General features: G+C 34.3%; 2 protein-coding genes across 2 annotated transcripts; both read left to right on the forward strand.

Annotated features, from left to right (window-relative positions):
- The first annotated feature begins 599 nt into the window (after positions 1-599).
- Positions 600-8,021, forward strand: LOC134283892 (mucin-3B-like). Its single transcript, XM_062766419.1, has 4 exons — positions 600-861; positions 2,509-2,556; positions 4,368-7,929; positions 8,012-8,021. Exons 2-4 carry the CDS (start codon positions 2,511-2,513, stop codon positions 8,019-8,021), a joined length of 3,618 nt encoding a protein of 1,205 aa, XP_062622403.1. The 5' UTR covers positions 600-861; positions 2,509-2,510.
- A 1-nt stretch (position 8,022) lies between these two features.
- On the forward strand, positions 8,023-22,899 carry LOC134283897 (von Willebrand factor D and EGF domain-containing protein-like). Its single transcript, XM_062766423.1, has 17 exons — positions 8,023-8,545; positions 8,756-8,774; positions 11,082-11,347; positions 13,222-13,305; positions 16,317-16,697; positions 16,870-17,016; positions 17,614-17,820; positions 18,048-18,256; positions 18,364-18,429; positions 18,517-18,760; positions 18,941-19,090; positions 19,337-19,523; positions 19,699-19,880; positions 20,888-21,142; positions 21,384-21,408; positions 21,647-21,746; positions 22,054-22,899. Exons 1-17 carry the CDS (start codon positions 8,030-8,032, stop codon positions 22,175-22,177), a joined length of 3,162 nt encoding a protein of 1,053 aa, XP_062622407.1. The 5' UTR covers positions 8,023-8,029; the 3' UTR covers positions 22,178-22,899.
- The last annotated feature ends 326 nt before the right edge of the window (positions 22,900-23,225 follow it).

Raw genomic sequence — 23,225 nt, forward strand, 5'->3', positions numbered from 1 at the left:
TGTAATTGTTTCCATAATGGTTGCCTGACGGTTATTCTATCTGAATCAATTAATAAGCACATCGAAGAATTCCATCCGTGTAGCTGTGCGGCAGACTGTGAGCAAGGTGAATTAAGAGCAATATTTAACCCCGAGTTGGGTGTCATTAACAACCATTGTATTAGGTCAAGTCAAACAAACCATCATTTAATTCCAGAATTCTTAAAGAAAATTTTCGACTTAAAATCTATAAAACCCAAAAATTTCTCTTTTTTTATTATTTGATTGACGGTATATTGAATGCAAAGCTGCATCAACCGGTGTTAATAAAACTCTCCTAAATGTCCCTTTTAATTAAGACAAGGTTAAGCGGGCATTTTTTAAAGTGTACACTCTGTTGTCTTATTTTGAGAGATCATTCATTATTAAGAAAATTAATGTAATTTCAGAGTCTATATTGAAATGAAAAATTTAAATTTCATAAGGCTATTTCAAATTTGTAATTTGATTACAGTTGTATTCCTTTTGTATTTGCTATACAATTTCGGTTTTATAGTTTATAAAGCGGCCTGCCTCAAAATCATGAAAACGATCCATTTAAAAACATAAAAGATAAAAACAGTTTTTAGTCGGCATGTTCCGTTCTGCTCCCAATGTCACTGACAATAAGACGGGAGGAGAATGCTGCTCTTTAAACTAGGCATCGGGCACGTAAGTTTGTATTGATTTCATTGGACAGGGCCTCTTTGTGAAAAAGATCATTGAGTAATTATTTTTGAGTATCAATTTAACTTAGCGGTAGAGGACTATACACCGTTATTTCAAAATTTCATGCTGTTGATTGTAATTTCAGATCAATGGTTTTTGCTATGGGGAAATAAGGTAAGCAAATATACGGAAATTCATAAAAATCGGGTGAAAAAACTTTGAAATTCAAAAAGAATTATATCTACTTAGAGATACATTTATAGGGATAAATCCTCGGTCGGAAAAAAGCTCTTCAAAGCTAATGTTTCTTTAGATTTACCCGACTTTAGATAAATATAATCGTATTATCTTATCTCAGGAAAACAGAAATAATCAAGTTTTCTCATCTTCTACTTTTAATCAATGAAAACGGCAAGCAGTTCAAACCACCAAAACATTCAATAGATTTTGTTTTTCTCTAGACATCTAAAGGTTTTTTTTTGCTAAAAGTTGATTTGTGTTTTCCAGGATACTTGCCTGGATCATTTCTAGCCCATAAAAGGAATTTTATACATTTGAATACAATCTACAGTCTTTCTACTAACTTTTCAGTATGTATTTGCTCATGCATCTCTCCTTCATACAGTAATGACTTTGAAATCAAATACTTTACGCCCATATTCCATGTTTACGTTTAATTAAGGAACAGATAAGTTTTGAAGACCCGGCCTTATTCACTTTCATTACATTCCAGTCCTATGTGGGAGAAAATAATAGGATGCGCAATTTTAATTAAAAAATAATAAAAAACTTGATATTAATTTGGTAGTCTGTATTTAGAATTAAACTTACATTTAAATGTTGAATATTTTCTAGTGAATGTATTTGAAAACGTCAATTCCAATTACTGATTGGATTTTTATTGTGGTAACTCAAGTTTTATTTTGATTTTAGCTGCTCTTTTCTTCATTTTAAGTCTGTTTTAAACATAAATAATTTTATTTTAGTTGTAACACGTCATTTGATTAAAGATTCAATCCATTTCGTATAACACAAGTTGCCTACATCACAATGAGTTACATCAAAAACGTATTACCCAGCTTGACGTTACTTTTAAAATATGCTTAATTTGAAGCATTTTTCTGGAGAAAAAAATTGTCTCATTGTCTATACTGAAATTAGATTACAAGAAATGAAGCTCATTTCAATTTATGTTATACGATATAACAAAACTTGAGCAGTTTACGCTTTTTAAGAACTTCAAGCCGTTTATCAAGAGGAAACTATCCCAAGTTATGTTATATCGTATGACACAAATTGAAATCAGCTTCATGCCTCGAATAGAATAAACACCAAGAGAAAAAAAAACAGTGCATTCTTTCTATTTTCCAAACATCAGTCTGAATGAATAATATCAAGAGAACTCCACCCTAAAATATTCCATTATTTTCGTACTTCACTGTTTAGAAGCATTTTCACTATTACTGTATTACAGATTATTTCAATGGCACATCAACTGATGATTTTGTGCAAAACTTACGTTTGATGCGCGTACCTACTGACACAAGAGAAATTTTAAGTAATAATATAAATTTGAAAAATGGTCTTATCTAGATAAAATGTATGCCGATTGAACTTGATAATAGTCTTGTTAATAAATATTCCTTCCAATATTTGAATAGTAAAACTTTTTATAAAACTTGAACTCATCAAAATTTGGACAAACTTTATCTGTAGAATATTTAAAAATATATAACATATCATGAAGAGCTTTTTATGCCGTGTGTAATACTTTTCTATTTTTTTAATACTTTTTTAATTATATTGTATGTTTTCTTGCAGAGATGGATCACGTGTTTGTTCTTATATTCCTTATATCCTCCCAGTTTGGTGAGTAGTTTTAATCAAAATTAATTTCATATATTTCATTTAATCAAATCTAAGGTTGTTTATAATCTATTGAGTCTACAAAGTCTGAAAATATCAAATATAAGGCTGTTTATAATCTATTTAGGTTATAAATTAGGAAAAAATCAAATCAAACGTTTTTTTAAATAATCTATTAAGGTTAATGATTAGGGGAAAAAATCAAATTTAAGGTTGTTTATAACCTATTTAGGTAATGAATTAGGGGAAAAAATCAAATCTAATGTTGTTAATAATCTATTCAGGTTATAAATTAGGATTAATTCAAATATAAGGTTTTTATAATCTATTTGGTTATAAAGTAGAAAAAAAATCAAATTCAAGTTTGTTTATAATCTATTAAGGTTAAACATTAGGATAAAAATTCAAATCCAAGGTTGTTTATAATCCATTTAGGTTAGAAATTACGAAAAAAAAATCGAATCTAAGGTTGTTTATGATCTACTTAGCTAGGTTATAAATTAGGGGGGGGGGAAATTAAACCTAAGGTTGTTTATAATCTATTTTGATAAGAAATTAAGAAAAAATCAAATCCATGGTTGTTTATAATCTATTTGGGTTATACATTTGGAAAAAATCAAATGTAAAACTCAGGACAGCTGAGACAAACTTTTGTCAAAAATTTTTAAAATAACAACTAAAGTCATCTTCATTGGAAATCCTTAACAGCTTCCATTTTCGTTTTTTTATTCAACGTTTCACAAGAAGAGAATTTAAATGAATAATAGCTTTGTAAAATTAAAACTAGTTGCAGAAATGTAAAATTTTGATCATCATAGAAAGTTTACAATTTCTTAACAATTTGTAAACTTACTATCAGCGTCATTTACCATAAAATATATAAAAGAATTATTTGTTTTAATCGAATCATTTTTCCTAGAAAGTAAGACCTTGACTACAATTGGGTTCTTCAAAGTAGTATCATATCTGCAAAGGTCAAAATGTTTATTAAGAATGTTAAGTAGTAACTTAAAATTGTAAATTTTTGACATGGAACTTAAGTATGGAATACATTTTTGCAGTAACAAAAATTTCAATAGATTTTATTGCCTATTCATCATTTTATCATTTTTCATCACACAATACGACATTGTAGAAGATGAAATAAGGATTAAGGTTTTTAATTTGTTGAAAAAGATACATCGATAGATATAAAAAGATCTGAGAACAAGTAGAAAGATAGGAAAACATTTGTCAATAACTGATGAGTATTTTTCTTTTCGATTAAGCCAGGGTCTTTTTATTTTTTTTAATTGAAAAAAGTGTCAACATTCTCTTGAAATAAGATTTATTTTTTAAAATTAAAAGCTTAACTTTGTACGTATGGAGGCCATACTAGCAAGTATCATTAAATGGAACCAAAACATTTTTTTCCAAACATGGATCCTTTTCATTAAATATTTACAGTGTTGCCTATAATAGACTTAAAATGGGTTTTCAACTTAAAAAAACATAGATACAGAGATACAAGAAAATATATAAAAAAAGAAGTGAGAGAAAATAAAACCTTTACAAAAGAACAGATAATGTATACAGGGTTAATTTCTCCCATTCTTTTTTTCGCCCTCTCACACTTGCAAAAAAATTTGCGTCGGTTTTAAACTGGCTCAGTCATAGTTTTCTTTAAAAAAAATTATACCGTATTCTTTGAATTCGTCCCGTTTTAAATTTGCACAAAGGAGGGGAGGGAGAAAGGGGCAGTAAAAACGGGGGCGAAAATTTCCCTGTATACAGTACTTAGAGCAAAATTTAAAAACTAAAAACTTCATTTGCAGCATCAGCTCAGATATCATCAAGCTACAGTGATAGTACAGGGGGATATTACACAGGAAGCAGTGATTACAGCACAAATCATCACGGATATTACACATACAGCAGCCAATACCAACAGGACGCAAGTAAATGTACCTATTATACAGACCACTATGGTTCCACTTTCTCGGGAGGATCTTATTTCGTAGGGCCATGTACTGATAGTACCTGGTACCCAAGCAGTTCATATCCCTATACCGATACCAACGGATTCACACACTGGACAACCACCAACGCCTATTATACAGATACCAATCATTTTCCATACAGCTCAAGCAGTAGTTGCACCTATTATACAGACCACTATGGCTCCACTTTCTCGGGAGGATCTTATTCCGTAGGACCATGTACCGATACAACCTGGTACCCAAGCAGTTCATATCCCTATACCGACACAAACGGCTTCACATACTGGACAACTTCTAATTCCTATTATACAGATACCAATCATTATCCATACAGCTCAAGAAGTAGCTGTACTTATTATACAGACCAATTTGGCATCATTTTCCCATCAGGATCTTATTCCGTAGGACCATGTACCGATACAAGCTTGTACCCAAGCAGTTCATATCCCTATACCGATACGAACGGATTCACACACTGGACAACCACTAACGCCTATTATACAGATACCAATCATTATCCATACAGCTCAAGCAGTAGTTGTACTTATTATACAGATCAGTTTGGCTCCACTTTCTCGGGAGGATCTTATTCCGTAGGACCATGTACCGATACAACCTGGTACCCAAGCAGTTCATATCCCTATACCGATACCAACGGCTTCACACACTGGACAACCACCAACGCTTATTACACAGATACCAATCATTATCCATACAGCTCAAGTAGTAGTTGTACTTATTATACAGACCACTATGGCTCCACTTTCTCGGGAGGATCTTATTCCGTAGGACCATGTACCGATACAACCTGGTACCCAAGCAGTTCATATCCCTATACCGATACCAACGGATTCACACACTGGACAACCACCAACACTTATTATACAGATACCAATCATTATCCATACAGCTCAAGTAGTAGTTGTACTTATTACACAGACCACTATGGCTCCACTTTCTCGGGAGGATCTTATTCCGTAGGACCATGTACCGATACAACCTGGTACCCAAGCAGTTCATATCCCTATACCGATACAAACGGATTCACATACTGGACAACTTCTAATTCCTATTATACAGACACCAATCATTGTCCATACAGCTCAAGTAGTAGCTGTACTTATTATACAGACCAATTTGGCATCATTTTCCCATCAGGATCTTATTCTGTTGGACCATGTACCGATACAAGCTTGTACCCAAGCAGTTCATATCCCTATACCGATACAAACGGATTCACACACTGGACAACTTCTAACTCCTATCATACAGATACCAATCATTATCCATACAGCTCAAGCAGTAGTTGTACCTATTATACAGACCACTATGGCTCCACTTTCTCGGGAGGATCTTATTCCGTAGGACCATGTACCGATACAACCTGGTACCCAAGCAGTTCATATCCCTATACCGATACAAACGGCTTCACACACTGGACAACTTCTAACTCCTATCATACAGATACCAATCATTATCCATACAGCTCAAGCAGTAGTTGTACTTATTATACAGACAGCTATGGATCCTATTTCTCGGGAGGATCTTATTCCGTAGGACCATGTACCGATACAACCTGGTACCCAAGCAGTTCATATCCCTATACCGATACCAACGGATTTACACACTGGACAACTTCTAATTCGTTTTATACAGATACCAATCATTATCCATACAGCTCAAGTAGTAGTTGTACTTACTTTACAGACAGCTATGGATCCTATTTCTCGGGAGGTTCTTATTCTGTAGGACCATGTACCGATACAACCTGGTACCCAAGCAGTTCATATCCCTATACCGATACCAACGGCTTCACACACTGGACAACTTCTAGTTCCTATTATACGGATACCAATCATTATCCATATAGTTCAAGCAGCAGTTGTACTTATCATACGGACAGCTACGGTTCGACGTTCTCCGGAGGATCTTATTCTGTTGGACCATGTACCGATACAACCTGGTACCCAAGCAGTTCATATCCCTACACCGATACAAACGGTTTCACACACTGGACAACTTCAAATTCCTATTATACAGATACCAATCATTATCCATACAGCTCAAGCAGCAGTTGTACTTATTATACAGACAGCTATGGATCCACTTTCTCGGGAGGATCTTATTCAGTAGGACCATGTACCGATACAACCTGGTACCCAAGCAGTTCATATCTCTATACCGATACAAACGGCTTCACACACTGGACATCTTCTAGTTCCTATTATACAGATACCAATCATTATCCATACAGCTCAAGCAGCAGTTGTACTTATTATACAGACAGCTATGGCTCCACTTTCTCGGGAGGATCTTATTCCGTAGGACCATGTACCGATACAACCTGGTACCCAAGCAGTTCATATCCCTATACCGATACCAACGGCTTTTCACACTGGACAGCCTCTAGTTCCTATTATACAGATACCAATCATTATCCATACAGCTCAAGCAGTAGTTGTACGTATTATACAGACAGCTATGGCTCCACTTTCTCGGGAGGATCATATTCCGTAGGACCATGTACCGATACAACCTGGTACCCAAGCAGTTCATATCCCTATACCGATACAAACGGTTTCACACACTGGACAACTTCTAATTCTTATTATACAGATACCAATCATTATCCATACAGCTCAAGTAGTAGTTGTACTTATTATACAGACAGCTATGGCTCCACTTTCTCGGGAGGATCTTATTCCGTAGGACCATGTACCGATACAACCTGGTACCCAAGCAGTTCATATCTCTATACCGATACCAACGGCTTTACACACTGGACAACCTCTAGTTCCTATTATACAGATACCAATCATTATCCATACAGCTCAAGCAGTAGTTGTACTTATTATACAGACAGCTATGGCTCCACTTTCTCGGGAGGATCATATTCCGTAGGACCATGTACCGATACAACCTGGTACCCAAGCAGTTCATATCCCTATACTGATACCAACAGCTTCACACACTGGACAACTCCTAGTTCCTATTACACAGATACCAATCATTATCCATACAGCTCTAGTAGTAGTTGTACCTATTATACAGACCAATATGGCTCCTATTTCTCCGGAGGATCTTATTCTGTGGGACCATGTACCGATACATCCTGGTACCCAGGCAGTTCATATCCCTCAGTTCACTCTTCCTTTACAACAGTTTCCTTCTCCTATTTCTCAACATATCTTCACTCATCGACAGTAACATCATCTTCAGAATTATTACAGCCATCTCTAGAAACATCTACAATTTCTACTCCCCAGTATCTTTTAACATCTATGATACAATCATCTATATCTAACTCTGGTATTCAGCAGTCAATGACTTTTTCATTTAATCAATTATCTACCATGTCCTCTGATATTCAGTCACCGATGATTTCCTCTATTATGGAGTCATCTACAATGTCCTCTGCTATCCAGTCTTCAATGACTTCTTCTATTTTGGTGCAATCGGCAATGTCCTTTGCTGTTCAGTCATCAATGACTTCTATTATGGAACCATCTACAATGTCCTCTGCTATTCAGTCATCAATGACTTCTATTATGGAACCATCTACAATGTCCTCTGCTTTTCAGCCATCGATGACTTCTTCTAATTTGGAACCATCGACAATGTCCTCTGCTATTCAGCCATCGATGACTTTTTCGATGATGGAATCATCAACAATTTCGTCATCTATTCAGTCATCGATGACTTCTATTATGGAATCATTGACAATGTCCTCTGCTATTCAGTCATCAATGACTTTTCTCCAATCATTCATTATGTCTTCTGATCAATCATTAGTACACAGTTCCACTCAATCAACAATGTCTTCTTCAATTGATCAAACATTTACGACACAGTCACCTATTCAGTCAACCATACAAGATCTTCTCCAATCAACATCATCAACAACAATATTAAGCTCTGTGATGACAGCATCATCTTCTATTTCATCCTCACCGTTTTTGGCTCCGACGAGTTCGTCATCGTTTGACATGTCTACCACCACGACAAACGTAGTGGTAAGTAGTTGACTGACATACTATTTTACGAAAGGGGAGGTTGAAGAGAGCAAACAAGATAATGATTATCTTCATAATACTAACATCGGTTATAAACTTCTGCATGCAACGAATAAAAGAATTTTAACTTTAAAATTGGTTTTGAAAATCCAAGTTTATTTTGAGAATTCAATATTATTAAATTTTCTTTTTCTTTTTTTTTCTATTAAGACATCAACATCAGCGACAGGTATGTAGGGATTTCAATATTTCTTTTAAAAGATATATTTATAATTCCATTAAAATATTTTCTTAAGTATTACATAATTATTTAATGTCGTGCTTGAGTTTATATATTTGGGTCCAAATTAGAAGAAGATATTACATTGTGTTATTTTATTATTATTGTGTTGCTGTCTACTTTTTGTCTTGACAATGGAAAACAAAGCATACTCAAACAATTCTTATTAATTAACACACGGAAGGAAATGGAATTTGAAAATATAATTAAATGTAAAACTCCTCGTTTGTATAAAAAAAAGCACACGGTTCTAATATCGGGCTTTCCATGGACCGATATTCAGATAATATTTGATCAGGTTACTTAACATTAGGACATTTGTGTCCATGGCATTTTATTTTCTATTTTCAAGTTAGCTTGTCGCGTAACAACCAATAGTTGTTTGTTTAGCTATTAAATATTTAAATGGAGGAAATTTAGACATCGGAATGATCTGTCTTATCGATTGAAACAGACAATTGAAACCTATCAGGCTTTGCATATTTGTTATTCCATATTTCAAATATTTAAACTTTCCTCAATAATTCAGAATCCTTGAGCTATTTCTTGATTGACGATATTGTCTTCATGTAAATAGTTCTGAAAACGATAAAAACATTTAAATCTCCGAGCTTTATCTGCCGGCAAGAGCTCAAATTTCACATGGACACACTCAAAATCTAAAATGTGTATATCGATTGCAAAACATAATTCAAATGCTTTTTTAGAACTGGTAAAACAAACAAATGTTATTCCTGCGAAATATTGAGAACCATGTTCTTTTTAAATCATATACCTTGATAAGGAGACACATTTAACAAAATGAAGAACACGAAAAAAATATGAAAAAGTTGTTAAATTATTTTTATAGATATGAAAAAATTATATTGTTGATAATGGTTGATTGAATGAAACTCATCTCACTTGATATATTTAACAAACTTAAACCTGACACAGATTTAAATACCTTAGTCACCATGATTTCGTTCTTTGTGACATATCTTAAAATATATATGTTGTCAACTCGACTGTTGGCACATGTATTTCCTAACTTAGAAACAGTAATTTGTTTTTCCTTTTAATTAAACTACACGACACATATTGGAAAAGAAGATATTCTCATTTGAATTTGAGGAAAAAAAAGATAAATATATTTTTTATTGTCATTATTTATAAAATTTTGTCTGGTTATCACAAATTTGGGAAGCCCTATTTATGATTGTGGAAAAATCGATCTGTGCATGGGAGTGCATGTTCGATTACACACTCCCGTAAGTCAACAGTGTATCTTAACTATGTACCAAGATTCATGGTAAAAATAGTTTGATCATATAATTTATAAAAGCAAAAAATTCTCACTGTTATAAAGGTTTTTTTTTTTTTTTTACAAATTACACAATAATATATGATCTGAACAGGTTACCTTTTTTTCTTTTTTAATCCTTCATTGTTTGAAACGTAACCAAAAATCTTGTTCAACGAACGTTTAAAGAGGAAAATAAAGACTTTAATAAAGAATTTGGATTTAAAAATTTCAGGAAATATCAATATTCAGTCAGTCTGAATTTTCTCTTTCCCCTGGCGCCTCTTTAAGAGGTCGTGATGTATGAAGACAAGGACTATCAAAGATTCAATTGAAGCAATCTTATGTCGGTATATTTAGGATACGTATAAGATGCCAAAAATATATCTCGGGAAAACGAATAAAATATTCCGGGAATCCAACTTATTTTCTAAATTCTAGTTTTCACAAGATATTTTTTTCGTAATAAAGAAATATTATTTATGAAAACGACATATGATCCCGTGAAAACGACTCTATATCACTTGATATGTTTCACTGAAAACGAGATATTATTTCATAAAACCGTGTATTCATTTTATAGAACCAGATATTGTTTTGTGAAAACAGGATATAATGTCTTGAAAACGAGATATTATTATCTCGTGAAAACGACTATTATTTTCACGAGATTATATGTCGATTGTAAACACAAGATTATATTCTAACTGTCCCCCGGCCCACAAGATTTATATCGTTTCCACAAAATCTCTTTTTAACTTTTTGCAGGATATTTTATCGTTTACACGAGATAATATGTCGACTTCATGTGTTATTATCTCGTTTCCATGAGATACTTTTTAGTTTTCTTCCAATATTTTTTCTTGGTATCTTATAAAAAGTAATTACCTGTCCTATATGTATCCCCGTAAAATCTTATATTTATGTCACTTTAAATTGAAAAGTGCTAAAGATTTTTAATTTTATATTAACAGTAACAGTTGATCCACCAACCCTAACATTGTCCCCACAAGTAGTGGCCACCCGAGATTCCTCTATAAACGGGACAACCTTGGAGCCTGTCATGAGATGTCAATTTCCGCCACCGGCAGATGGCTCCTTACTTTACAACATACAGTGGTACATAAATGACAACTCCTTGACTAACGCAATATTTACAAAAATAGAATACAACAGTTTGAACATCAGCGCGGCACTGAGACCTGCACACTGGACAGGGACTTACAGAATGAACATGAACGTAAGTAGAAAACAACTATAATGTTATGTTGTCGAGTTTTAATTTATCGATTTGAAATAAATACACATCTAACACTACCGCTTTTTATAATTGTACTGTCGTCAGGTAATTTCAAAATTTATAGAAAATAAATTCAACACATTTGTTAAAACACGCTAGAATTGTTTTATCGAATTCAAATTGTAATAACAAATTTACTTAGTTCCTACAAATATTGAAAAACCTTATATCGAAATAAAAAAAAAAGTTTTTTTCATCATAAATGGGTTTCCGTCCAGTACTAATATTCACTATGCAGGATTATTTCTAGATAAAATCTTACAAGAACCTCGTTATGCTCAACCTTTTATTTATGTTAACTTTGGAATTTTTTTAAAAATTGGTATTTTATACGTTGCATAACAAGAAACATGAGTTCTGTAGAGCTCTTAAACTGACTATCACAGTTAAAATATCACAAAAAAACATTTACAACATAAATTAACATGCAAAAACACATGTACATATATACACATACATAAGGCAGATAAGACAATTTTTAAAGAATTAATCAATTTTTAAGAATTACTTAGAGAAAAAAAATTGAAAAGCAAACTTAATGCATTAAGAAGAACAAAAAAAAGGTATATATTATAATATAAAAATAGATAAATAAATAAATAAACATCATATGAAAGCAAATTAAATTGAGCACTAGGTTTAACCCATAAAGTCAGATTAAAAGCACTAATTGTATTAAAAATAAGAAAAAAAAATTGAAAGTTTAGAAAAGTTAAAATTCACACAGATATAGCTAAACCAATTTTGAAAACAAAAATTTGTGTTCCTCATCAATACACATCCTGCCTAGTAATTGGGTCAGTCCCTACCTACGTAAGCAAGATATGCATTCTTGTGAGGTTTAGGGAAAAAGAACAAGATTGTTCAAAAGGCAAAAATTTAAAGAAAATAGAATCCTGGAGAAATAATGAATAATGCAAAAGATAGAATATTATACAAAGGAAAGTTGCAAGAAATAATTTATAACTCCAAGAATTATGCAATATGTGCCGTTTGAATAATTTCAAGGGTGTGGATTATTGAAAATCGATAAAATTGCATCTAAATAAAATGCTAGAAAGAGGCTTCCATTTTTTGAATAGGAGATAATAATCGTGCTTGCTGGCTTAGATAAACATAGAAGAAAAGTTTTATCAATACAGAAAATTGATATAAAATGTGTCTTGTTCAATCAATATCCGGCTCTCAGAATTTTTTTTCCGTTCGATACCGTCGGTAATTCTTTACATTTTCTGGGATAGTTTCGTAAAATCTATTTCAGAGAATACTTCCGAGAAAACCTCTTTCAAGGCACATTCTCATGTTGAATTGTGGTTCTTGTGTAATATGAGCAGTCTACACTTTTTAGAATATAAAGAAATTGTAAACCTTCTGAAACCGCCCTTATTAATCTATACAAATATTTTTAACTTAAAATTCCATTTTTGTGAAAATGTAAATAAAAAAATTAAAAACTACGCGGTGAAATTTATTAATTTTACTCATTTAAACATGTTCCAAGTTGTTATTTTCAATTTTTTTGACAAATGATTGTATCATCTGTCCTTAAAACTATTTTGCGCGAAGAATTGTGAGTTTGCGATAGTAATTTTGAAATATCGTGTAAATTGTAGAATCATGCGCGTGAAGAATCGTTCGTGTAACAGGTTGAATAGTTCATTAACGTTCAAGTAACTTGATCTTCCGCGAAAGTTGGCAATAACGATGCAGCCAATGTATCACAGCTAATTGCTAAGCATTCAATTAAATTAACAATTATTTATGGTATTCTATGTATTTTATTAATCATTGTTTTCACTGGATTTGTTTGCCAGGTGAGTTGTAGCGTCAGCGCCCAGTATTCTAACAGTGTACCTGGTTCAACGTTTACTAGCCTCAAGTTCTTTGCTGGTGTGAAGGTAATCCGAAAAGTCCATTCACTTCTGTTTAATTTCAAGATTTTAAGGCCCTTTCACAGTTGGCGCACGAGCCCTTACAACACATTGCGATCGGAAAATTTTAGCTTCGCACGAGCTCTCGCCGTGCGCTCGCAAACGTTGCACGATGTTTCGCATTCGTAGCATGCGTTTTAGTGGTCGCATCAAGTCTCCTCAAAATAGTCGACATGCACACTATTCAGATGCAACCAAATGCAATCCACATATATCTCTATTCAACGCATGAATATTAGTTTTTAGAATATTATTTTTAAAGGTCGTAAGATGAATCGCAGCTGTATATGCATGTGTTGTACGACCATGAGACTGTTGCTCAACGTGTCTCATATAATCTTGCAAAGTTTTACTGTGCATGATTTATCATCTTCAATTTCCCATGCTTTGCCACTAGTATATGTAAACCCTCCATAAGCATCTCCGTTTCAGACCACAAATGGCCATGAATGTTGCTTCACCAATACCACCCCTACTAATGTGTTCGGAACCTTTTATTTTTCTGTGTTCTGCAAATTATAGAACCCGATGAGTTCAGAGTAGCTCTGGCAGTGGCTCTGGCGAGAGCTAGCGAGACTTCAGCGAGATAGGGTAAATTATTCACGGAAATGTGGCTAGGAAGTCACTAGCACGTGGAGGCATGGTAAACAGAAAAGTTATGTTGCGTTTCAGTTTTCACCACCCTAGAATCAGCTGATAATCAAATGTCTGTAGAAATGTACTTCAATCAATCGATCTCTTTTACATTCATTCAAACTTAAAAAAGTCTCTATATTACAATTTTCTGCAGTCATTAATTAAAATTTCTTTTTGAACAAATATTTTTGCATGGGAAACAGGACTATAATTTTTGGCGTTAGAATAGCAAATGAGGCACCAGCATGATTTTAACTGACCAATCAGCTGAATGAGTATTGCATTGTGGGTTACTACGAATACTACAGGAATTTTACGCTTGAAAAAAAAATGGAAAATCTTATGGTAAATGAAAAACATTTTTTAAAATATATTTTCATACTCATACTTACAAACAATTCATTTGTTAAATAAACGGCGGAAGTCTAGTTTCTGAAAGTCATACTGCAAAAGCAATTTGCGTCTGTATTAATTCCTTTGTTGTACTATCGGTGAATACAATTGCCAGGTGAATTCCCTGGCCGAACACGTGATCACGAACGTAAACAATTTTTTGTACATTTAAATGCATGAGATGCTCCTCGTTTTCCTTACCCTTGAAGCGCTGGTGTTCTGAACGACAAACAAACTACATTTTATTAAACATTTATTTTCCATTTAACAACAAATTAAAAACGCCCGTAACATCTTTCATTGTTTCTTATCTTTGCATTTTGTTCGTAAGAATTTTTTTTTTAATTTTGCAGTCCATAAACATGATCGTAGATTGACCTGAACTACGTGTTCGAAGTAAAATGCAAACATGTATTTGGCGTAAACGTTGCTATTCATCCAACGACTGGTCAGTTGCTCGTGGTAAGATCCTCTGTGCGCATTTATAACAATATCCATATAAGGCAAACATGTCACCCTTTTTCTGTTGAAAGTCATGAAAGTCTTTCAGACAGGTCTGGAAACATTTATTACAGGACATGTTTTCAAAAGAAGCAGGCTATAGCAATATCATGTTTACTGCCAATTTTATTTATAAAACCGGTTCTACCCTATAACCTTTGAACAGAGCAACCTAAACCCCGTGTCTTGAATTTAAATCACAATAACATTAGTAGGGGTGAATACAAGCTCAGGTTGATTATGAACCGGGTTTGGCTGCTGCGGCAGATCATGGGCCTTTCCTCCTGGGCCTTCTTTCTGCGGGTTACATTGGCTTTACCTATAGCCAGGTCCAGTCCAAAGACTATTTCTACCTACGTAGCTATTAATAGCTACCTAGGTATTTAAAGCTACCCAAAGTAGCTATTTTTACCTACTTTCTGCTCTACTTGCATTTTGTGGCCAAATGAAGGAACGGCGCAACATGGCGAGCACACAATTTCTTGATACAGTCACACTGAGGATGGATATGACAAAAATTTGGCAAAAAGTGATTATTTTGTATATTATCAATTTTGCATAGAAACTAATGTAAAATTGCCGATTCAGGAAATAATCATTTTTTTGGCCAAAATTCTTTTGTTTTTATCATTAGTGTGACTGTATCAAAAGATATGTTATTCACCATGTTGCGCCGTTTTGTCTTTGTGCTGCAAAATGCAGAAATTATAACAAGTAGGTAAAAATAGCTACTTTGGGAAGCTTTAAATACCTAGGTAGCTATTAATAGCTACGTAGGTAGAAATAGAGTTTGGACTGGACCTGATAGCTATTGTCATCGTTTTGAGCGTCATCGATCTCTTGCATTCGACTGACGAGGGTCGGAAACGGGTAGTATATATACATTCCCCTTCTCACTCGCACGATCATTCGTACCATGAAACGCACGATTGCACGAGCGTCTTACGTCCAATCGTATTGGTGCACGCTCAATAGCGCGATCCTTTAGCATTACCTTACAACACTCGCTTTCACTGTACAACAGTCGCATATAGAATCAAGATAAATCGTAAGATTTAATGCACAACGGTCGCTTTAAAGCATGCGAATTCCGTACGAATAGTTTTTCATATGCGATTATTTCAACAACAGTTTACGATCCAAATTAAAGTTTTTCGGTCGCACGAATATTTTGTCGTTCTGCTCGTGCGCCAATTGTAAAAGGCCCTTTACAGAGCAAGTTTTAGCATGTGTAATGATTTTTTTAACTGACTTTGGAGGTTTGGTCATGAATTTATTCATTTCAATTGATAAAATGGAATAATTTTGAAAATAACATGTATTGATTATTTTTGACACTGTAATTCTAATAAGAGTTTCTTAAAGCCTATTTAATAATACATTTACACGCATACAATCAATTAACCGTGAACGGGTCATTTTTTATATAAATAGTGTCCTTTAATTAGGTAAATCAGACAAATGTAGATGTAAATGAAGGTCAGACGGTATCCATAGAGGTGACGAGCACACTTCCGGTTGGTTGTAGTGCCTCGTTATCCGAGACTGAGAAGGAAGCGAATTGTAAGGGGACTTTGTACATCCGGACCACAGAGTACTGGCCGTGGTGCTGGAACGGAATTAAATATCTATCGGCAGCATTTCCGGACAATGGATGTCAGCTACATTTCTCATACAAATATTGGTACGAAACTGTGCAGCTAAACATAACAGGATACATGGATGGAATGCGAAACTGGTGGTACAAAATGACGGATATAAAGCTAGAACCTGGTTCTGACAGCAACCACATCGGGTGGGGGAACATGCAGTTTGAGGATACCATTTCTGTACGAATTCAATGTTAAAATATGATAAAACAAGAGAATAAAAAAGAATACAAATAACAAAGAACTGGTTGTATTCCTATTCATTGACCTTTTCTCTAAAATATTACAATTAAAATCCATCATTCTCAAAATCTAATAGATTTTGATTTACATGTATGATCATTTTTTTCAGGTTCGAGTCCACGATAAAGACACGAGTGGGGGAGGTATATGTAGCTCATATAACGACCCTCACATGCAGACATTTGACGGAATCTACTGGGAGAATCAGCGAGTGGGAGAGTTCGTTATGTACAGACACAAGTCTAAACCCTTCTCGGTATGTTACCATAGATTATGTATGAGATATAAGAAAATCCAAATAACAGTTTTTTAATGAAGAAGTTAAATAAATACTAAAATAACAACTATTAGATTCTATTCAATGATTAAGCTACCTGATGTACTATATCTACTTCGCTCGTGATGAATATTTCATGTTAGGTCATGATATTTGCCAAAATCCGAACAATTGTAAAACAGAGGTTTAAAGGTAAACATTAAAAGAAACTTTTTTTGTAAATTTACAATTATTGCATCGTTGCCAATCGCAGTTATTTTACTGATAGGGGAAATAAGGTATAACAAATAATTAAACTTTTTGGTCCATGACGATGTAAAAAATAATAACATATTTGGTTTATACGGTATCATCCGAAGGAGCGGTCTCCACGTCCCACATTGGGATTCGAACCGCGACGTAAGGATCAACTCCTTACTTCACGATTCTGACCACTTTTCCGCGCGGGCGACAAAATCGTACACGAAGACTGTCGTAAATTAGTGCAAACTGATTTACTAGTTGTTTGGAACATTAATTCAAAGACATATTTTTTGTACTGGAATGCTTTTTACCTCATTTGTATATAAATCCTAGGTCCACGCCTTATTTTCTGCCTGCGTCCCTGGATTTGCCACCTGTAACTGTGGAGTAGCCGTTAAGAGCGGGAATTCCCTGTACGTCGTCAGAACCTGTACCAGAGTGTCCGCCAGTCGGGTCCAACTCCTTAGTGTCCCGTATGAGCTCATGGAAGGATGCGACCCCGACGCCATTGCTGTGCAGAAAACCGGAAGTAGATACCGGGTTTGTTCAATTTTAATTGATTTTGATTATAATCATTTCATTATGAAGAAAAGAAAATGTCGTGTCTTTCACCAGGTGTTTTGCCAATATATATAAAAAAGACTTAGAGGATATTTTCTTACACGTAATGGTTAGAGATAAAGAATACTTTTAAAATGGACGAAAGAAAAATAATTAATAAATAAAATATTAACATACCTTCCTGTAAAAAACTTTCTGATTGGCAGGTTACTCTTCCTAATGGTGTAGAGGTGACCTTCGCCCTGAGTGGTTGGGATAACTGGATATCGTACGTCCAGATTGTGGCGCCCTCTTCTGACTTTGATCAAACAGAGGGACTGTGTGGTTCCTATAACGGGGAAAGGTCTGATGATTTCATTCCTAAAGGGCAACGAAGTCCTGTAGCTGATGAGAGAACATTTGCCGTGTCTTGGAGGTACAAGAAACGTAGTATTTTTTTCATTCCTCAGTCAATTAAAACTTAACTTTTAATGGTATTTTTTTTAAGGTAAAGTTTGATGTAATAAATTAAAACATTTACAGAGTGGCCCAAGGTTCTTCGGACAGTCTCTTCATTAACAGTCCAACATTGAGCAGCTATTCGGCACCGTAAGTAAAAGACACATGTTGGCAGAAACTCGCATTTAGAAAGCCCACTGCCTCAATACATACTGGATGTTATTCTCTCCACTGTAGATCCACCCCTTCCACCACGCCTACTTCCTTCTATTGCACATGCTCCTCCTACCAATCTGCCAATCAAAACCCTGGTTACGCCCACTGTCAACTGGAGTCTCCAACGGAACCTTGTTCGGAGTCTAAGAGTCAAACTGTTAGTGTTTGTACACAGAGTAGGAGAAAGAGGAGTACTTCTGGTACAGATGACATCATAGATACACCAAGCTTCTCTTACGACTCCGACTACGATCAGGAACTACAGGTCTGGTTTTTTTGAAACATTCACAATCCATTATCACTATTTGTGTATTGTAGTAAAACATTCCTGTATAAAAAGAAAGAACTAAATCTCATTAAATGAAATATACAACTCAATATTAAGCCACGCATGTATCTAAAACATAATCTTTTCTCCTGATTATAAACGTTACTTTCTGATAAGGTGGCTACGTGGCGGAATGGTTGGAATGAGACGGCTGCCACGGACTACTGCAGTAACGCGTTCACGAACGACCCGGCGGTCACAGTCTGTATAGAGAAGGTCAACACGAGTGTGGCGGAATACACAAACAGCTGTATCACGGATATCAAGGTAGCCCAATCTGCAACAAGATCTCTGACTCTTGTCTCTCACAGAAAAACCTTCATGTAGAATTCATTATAATCAGTTTCTATCCAAGAAAGAATTTATCATGCTTAAGTACATATGCAAGTACTGATTTCAGACTTTTACTTAGCATGCTTTGAGCCCTTGAACGTTGTGTTGGGCTTATAGTAGTTTCTTTTGAGATAACTTCTTAAATAAAATTTGCACTTTTTTTCTTTATCATCTGAACAGCTCCAAGGCGACACTGACTTCTTGAAGGCAACGTTAGATACTCTTAAGAAGAAGTGCATAACGACAGCGTCACGTGATGAAAGTTTCCAGCAGACGAATACAACATCCAATGGCGTCAGTGTCTTAGACACTCTTTCCAGTATGACATGTCCAAACAACTGCTCAGGGCATGGGACGTGTGCAAACGGTGAGTACAATAAAACGAGAGAATGAACCTCACTGATACCAAACTATAACAGAAAGGAACTATAGCGTACCCAGGTAGATAGACCATTCCTCGTGCTTATATAGGTATGATGTCTGATACCCAGACTTTTAATTCAAAGTGTTATTCATAAAAGAATGATAAAATATTGTTTTAGAAACCTGCAGCTGCGATGCCAGTCACATTGGCGAGGATTGTTCACACGGCTTGACGACTCCCCCCGCAGAAATCAGCGTCCCCAGTCACGGGTTGTGTGACACGAGATACCGGCCTTGTCTGACCCAGAACATCGTGGGTGTATTCCATCAAGCACCCTATGTTCTGGCTCAACATTTTAAAGTAAGAGGTTTTTATCTCATAGTAATTTATTATAAACATAAACAACTACAAGACATATGATTTTTTTCTGAAGTTACTGATTGTCAAAGAATTATCTGCACAATACAAAATACTTCAAATTAATGAGTGATAGTATCTGTTATGAGTGAAACACGTGTTTAACATTATGTTCACATATAAGATAAAAGATGAATTTATCAGCGGTTAATAAACGATTTTGTTACATTGTACATGTGTATTAATATTTTGTAGACTAATAGCTCTTATATTTGATTAGAGCTTAACCGCAAAAGTAATGAAACACCTGGGATTCAACAGAAAAAAAATAAAAAGAACTACAGAAAATGTCATTACTTGGACACTATTTTATTTCTTCAATTAAATTGATTTTGCAATCGGACCTTTTGTTAGGTCATTGGTTTTATTTTGACTACACATTACCCAGTTTATGTGATCGCTACAAGGGTCTAACGACAGACGTGGTCGGTGGACAGGGAATGCTTACTCCTTCTAGGTTCCTGACCCGACCTTTTGAGTTTCCAGAGGTCTGTGATTTTGCCCTGGTCACGATCTGTACTCGGTACAAGATAGGTTAGGGTTAATTATATTCGTCGTCTTCACCCTTTTTCTACCTCAGATATTTACACATGTACAATTAACCCAATCATCTTTCACGCTTTACTTTACTTATGAATTTACAAGTTTAAACTCCCTCCACTGTTACCTTTAATATTGCTTTTAAGGAAATATTTAACACAAAAAAAACTATACAAAAATAATTTTGTAGAAATGGGTGTTACCAGTCAAACTAGGTTTAAAATCTCTGGGATGTTTCTTGAAATTGTGCATTTAATGAATTAATCAGTCGGTCAGACTCCTGACGCTACATGCAAAGAATTATGAAATAACCAATATATATATAATTAATTTAATGATTTAGAGTTTTAATGCATATGGTCGAGGAGAAGTAAGATATGTTTTTTAATATAATAATTCAATCTAAACAGGCAACGGAAAGTGGAAAAGAGTACAGTAACTACAGTGTAATGGCGAACGTAACGTTACGTCAGCTAAACCTGCTGACCGTTACCATACCAACCTATCCCACGTCGTCAAGGAGACGACGCTCTACGGACGGGTCCATACATGGCTGGGATTTAAGTTTCAGTTACGACAATTCTACCTTCAGCAACTCTACTTCCGTCGTTGTGTACAATGGCGCATCCGAGTCATGCGATTACACAACCTATACATGTACCAAGGTACCATGACCATCATTTTTGTAGATGAATTAAACTTTTAGGTCTACCTTATGGTTTTATTTTTAAGGCAACACTCACTTTATCTGAAGAACACAATTGTTCAAAAGGCAGACATTAATTTCAGAATGTTTCAAAGGCTGATACTTAATGCTGTCTAAATGCATTAGATTGAACTCATTGCTCTCAATAAATATAGATCTATATGTTGCAATTATTTTCATTGAATATTTTCCTATTTCAGTTCACATCAGTTCAGGATGAGCCAGGTAAAGTTGGTTAAACTGTATTATATAATTGTATTTTGATCACTATTTCTTTTTAAAAAGACACCCTTAATAAATCTTAAGACCTCTGTCTTAATGAAGGTATACTAGTAGTTTTCTTAATCAATACTTAATTTTCTTTTAAATAATCTACCTCCAGTGTAAGTTTCGACTCATCTTTGCAATCATTATACGAGTACGTTTAAGCGTTTTTAAAAACGCTCAGGTGGTTTCTTTCCAGGCGACAGTTCGATAGCTGGGGCGGCAGCAGGTGGCGCTGTCGGCTTTGTGGTTGTCATGGTGATCGTGGGTGTAATATTCTATTTCAAATGTTTCAAAAAGTAAGACTTTAATATAACATTTATAACTTTTATCATCAATAATGAATGTTAATATCGGTTCAACGGTAGCTTTTGATCGTTTCCAGTAAAATATAAACATATGTTATGGTTTTCACTGTTCAAGTATCATTCATAAATAAAAAACTATACCCCTTCTCAAATATTAAACTTATGTGATCCACAACTCCGAATTATTCCATTTAAAACAGTAGTTGATGTCTTAATACGTTGTTTGCTGAGTATTTCTCAAATGTAATTGTTGACATTTAAGAAGTCACTTTGGATAAGTTCTTTTGACTATTTCCAGCAAAAGACCATCATCAGCTAAGGTCGGCAGCAGTGACAGAGAAATGTTAACCTTGAAACAAGACGAGGAGAGTCCTCCCCGGCCCCCAACCGTCAACTCGTGGGTGTTAGATAGGAAGAAATAGTGAAAGACGGACAAAAAAGGAACCACCAAAGACATATATAGGAGATAACTTTTCTTTAATAGAAACACCTAGAGATTTATGAAAAAATAGCTCAGAAACGATAAAAAAGTATAGCAAAGGATATATGTTTAAAAAATAGCTAAATATTGATAAAAAAGAAATATAAAGAGGTAGATGTTCAAATTAGATCTAAAGATCGGTTTAAAGAAATCGATTGGATAAAATACCTTAGACATAAGTAGAGATAAATTTGAAAGAAACAGCTAGATTATAAAAAATATTTAGGATTTTTAAAAATGTTTGAGATGGATATGAAACTACAATGAACTTGAACAAGACATGTTCTTTAACTATACCTGCTGAAATTATATAGTGTTATTCTGTCCCTATCTTTCCAACGAATGTACTTTAAAATGATTTTTCTAGAATGTTCAATATTTTTTATTTAAATATCAGTGTTTTCTTTGAGGTTCAATAAGGAAAATATGTTTTGAATTTCCTTTCAAAATCTGTTTGTTTTTGACTTGGAAATTCAGGGACCGAATTATGCATGAGGAAAAACTGTGTGTGAATTTTGAATCTTGAAAAGAGTCTTTCTATAAAATTTTGTCTGTGCTTTTTTTTGCAATGTGTTTGAAAGGTTTGGAATTAGTGTTATAGCGTATGTTTTATTTTCAAGCATCTACATCACTTCAATTTGAAACAAATGCAAATCTTGTAAATCGCTGTTTGATTTTTCTTTTCTTTCTTATTTGTTTTAAGATTTATGAACTCTTTTGCAAGATAAATATTTTTGATACCCATTAAGTACACCGTAAATTTTAGTGAGGATGTTGTGACAATTATTGAGATATATTTAATGTTTGCTTCTCATTAAGATTTTAATTCTCAAAATAAGACAACCTGGATGCAGCATCTACAACGTGCTAATATATTTTTGTGTATCGACTCGGTAAACACTTACCTCGATCATTCAGTGTTGTAGACCTTTAATAATTTTTGTGTATATATTTAGAAATGCACAATTGGTTTAAATCATTATTTTCAT

The sequence above is a fragment of the Saccostrea cucullata genome, unplaced genomic scaffold, assembly GCF_032062105.1.
Source record: "Saccostrea cucullata isolate Sc308-1 unplaced genomic scaffold, CSIRO_AGI_Scuc_v1 ctg420, whole genome shotgun sequence".
In the NCBI taxonomy this organism is placed as follows: domain Eukaryota; kingdom Metazoa; phylum Mollusca; class Bivalvia; order Ostreida; family Ostreidae; genus Saccostrea; species Saccostrea cuccullata.

Bases quoted from the DNA above. Each gene is read 5' to 3' on its own strand.
- LOC134283892 (XM_062766419.1), top strand. From the start codon at position 2,511: ATGGATCACGTGTTTGTTCTTATATTCCTTATATCCTCCCAGTTTG. The intron at 2,557-4,367 runs GTGAGTAGTTTT...CTTCATTTGCAG, and splicing joins CCTTATATCCTCCCAGTTTG to CATCAGCTCAGATATCATCA.
- LOC134283897 (XM_062766423.1), top strand. From the start codon at position 8,030: ATGGAACCATCTACAATGTCCTCTGCTATTCAGTCATCAATGACTTCT. The intron at 18,761-18,940 runs GTCTGGTTTTTT...CTTTCTGATAAG, and splicing joins ACTACGATCAGGAACTACAG to GTGGCTACGTGGCGGAATGG. The intron at 21,747-22,053 runs GTAAGACTTTAA...GACTATTTCCAG, and splicing joins TATTTCAAATGTTTCAAAAA to CAAAAGACCATCATCAGCTA.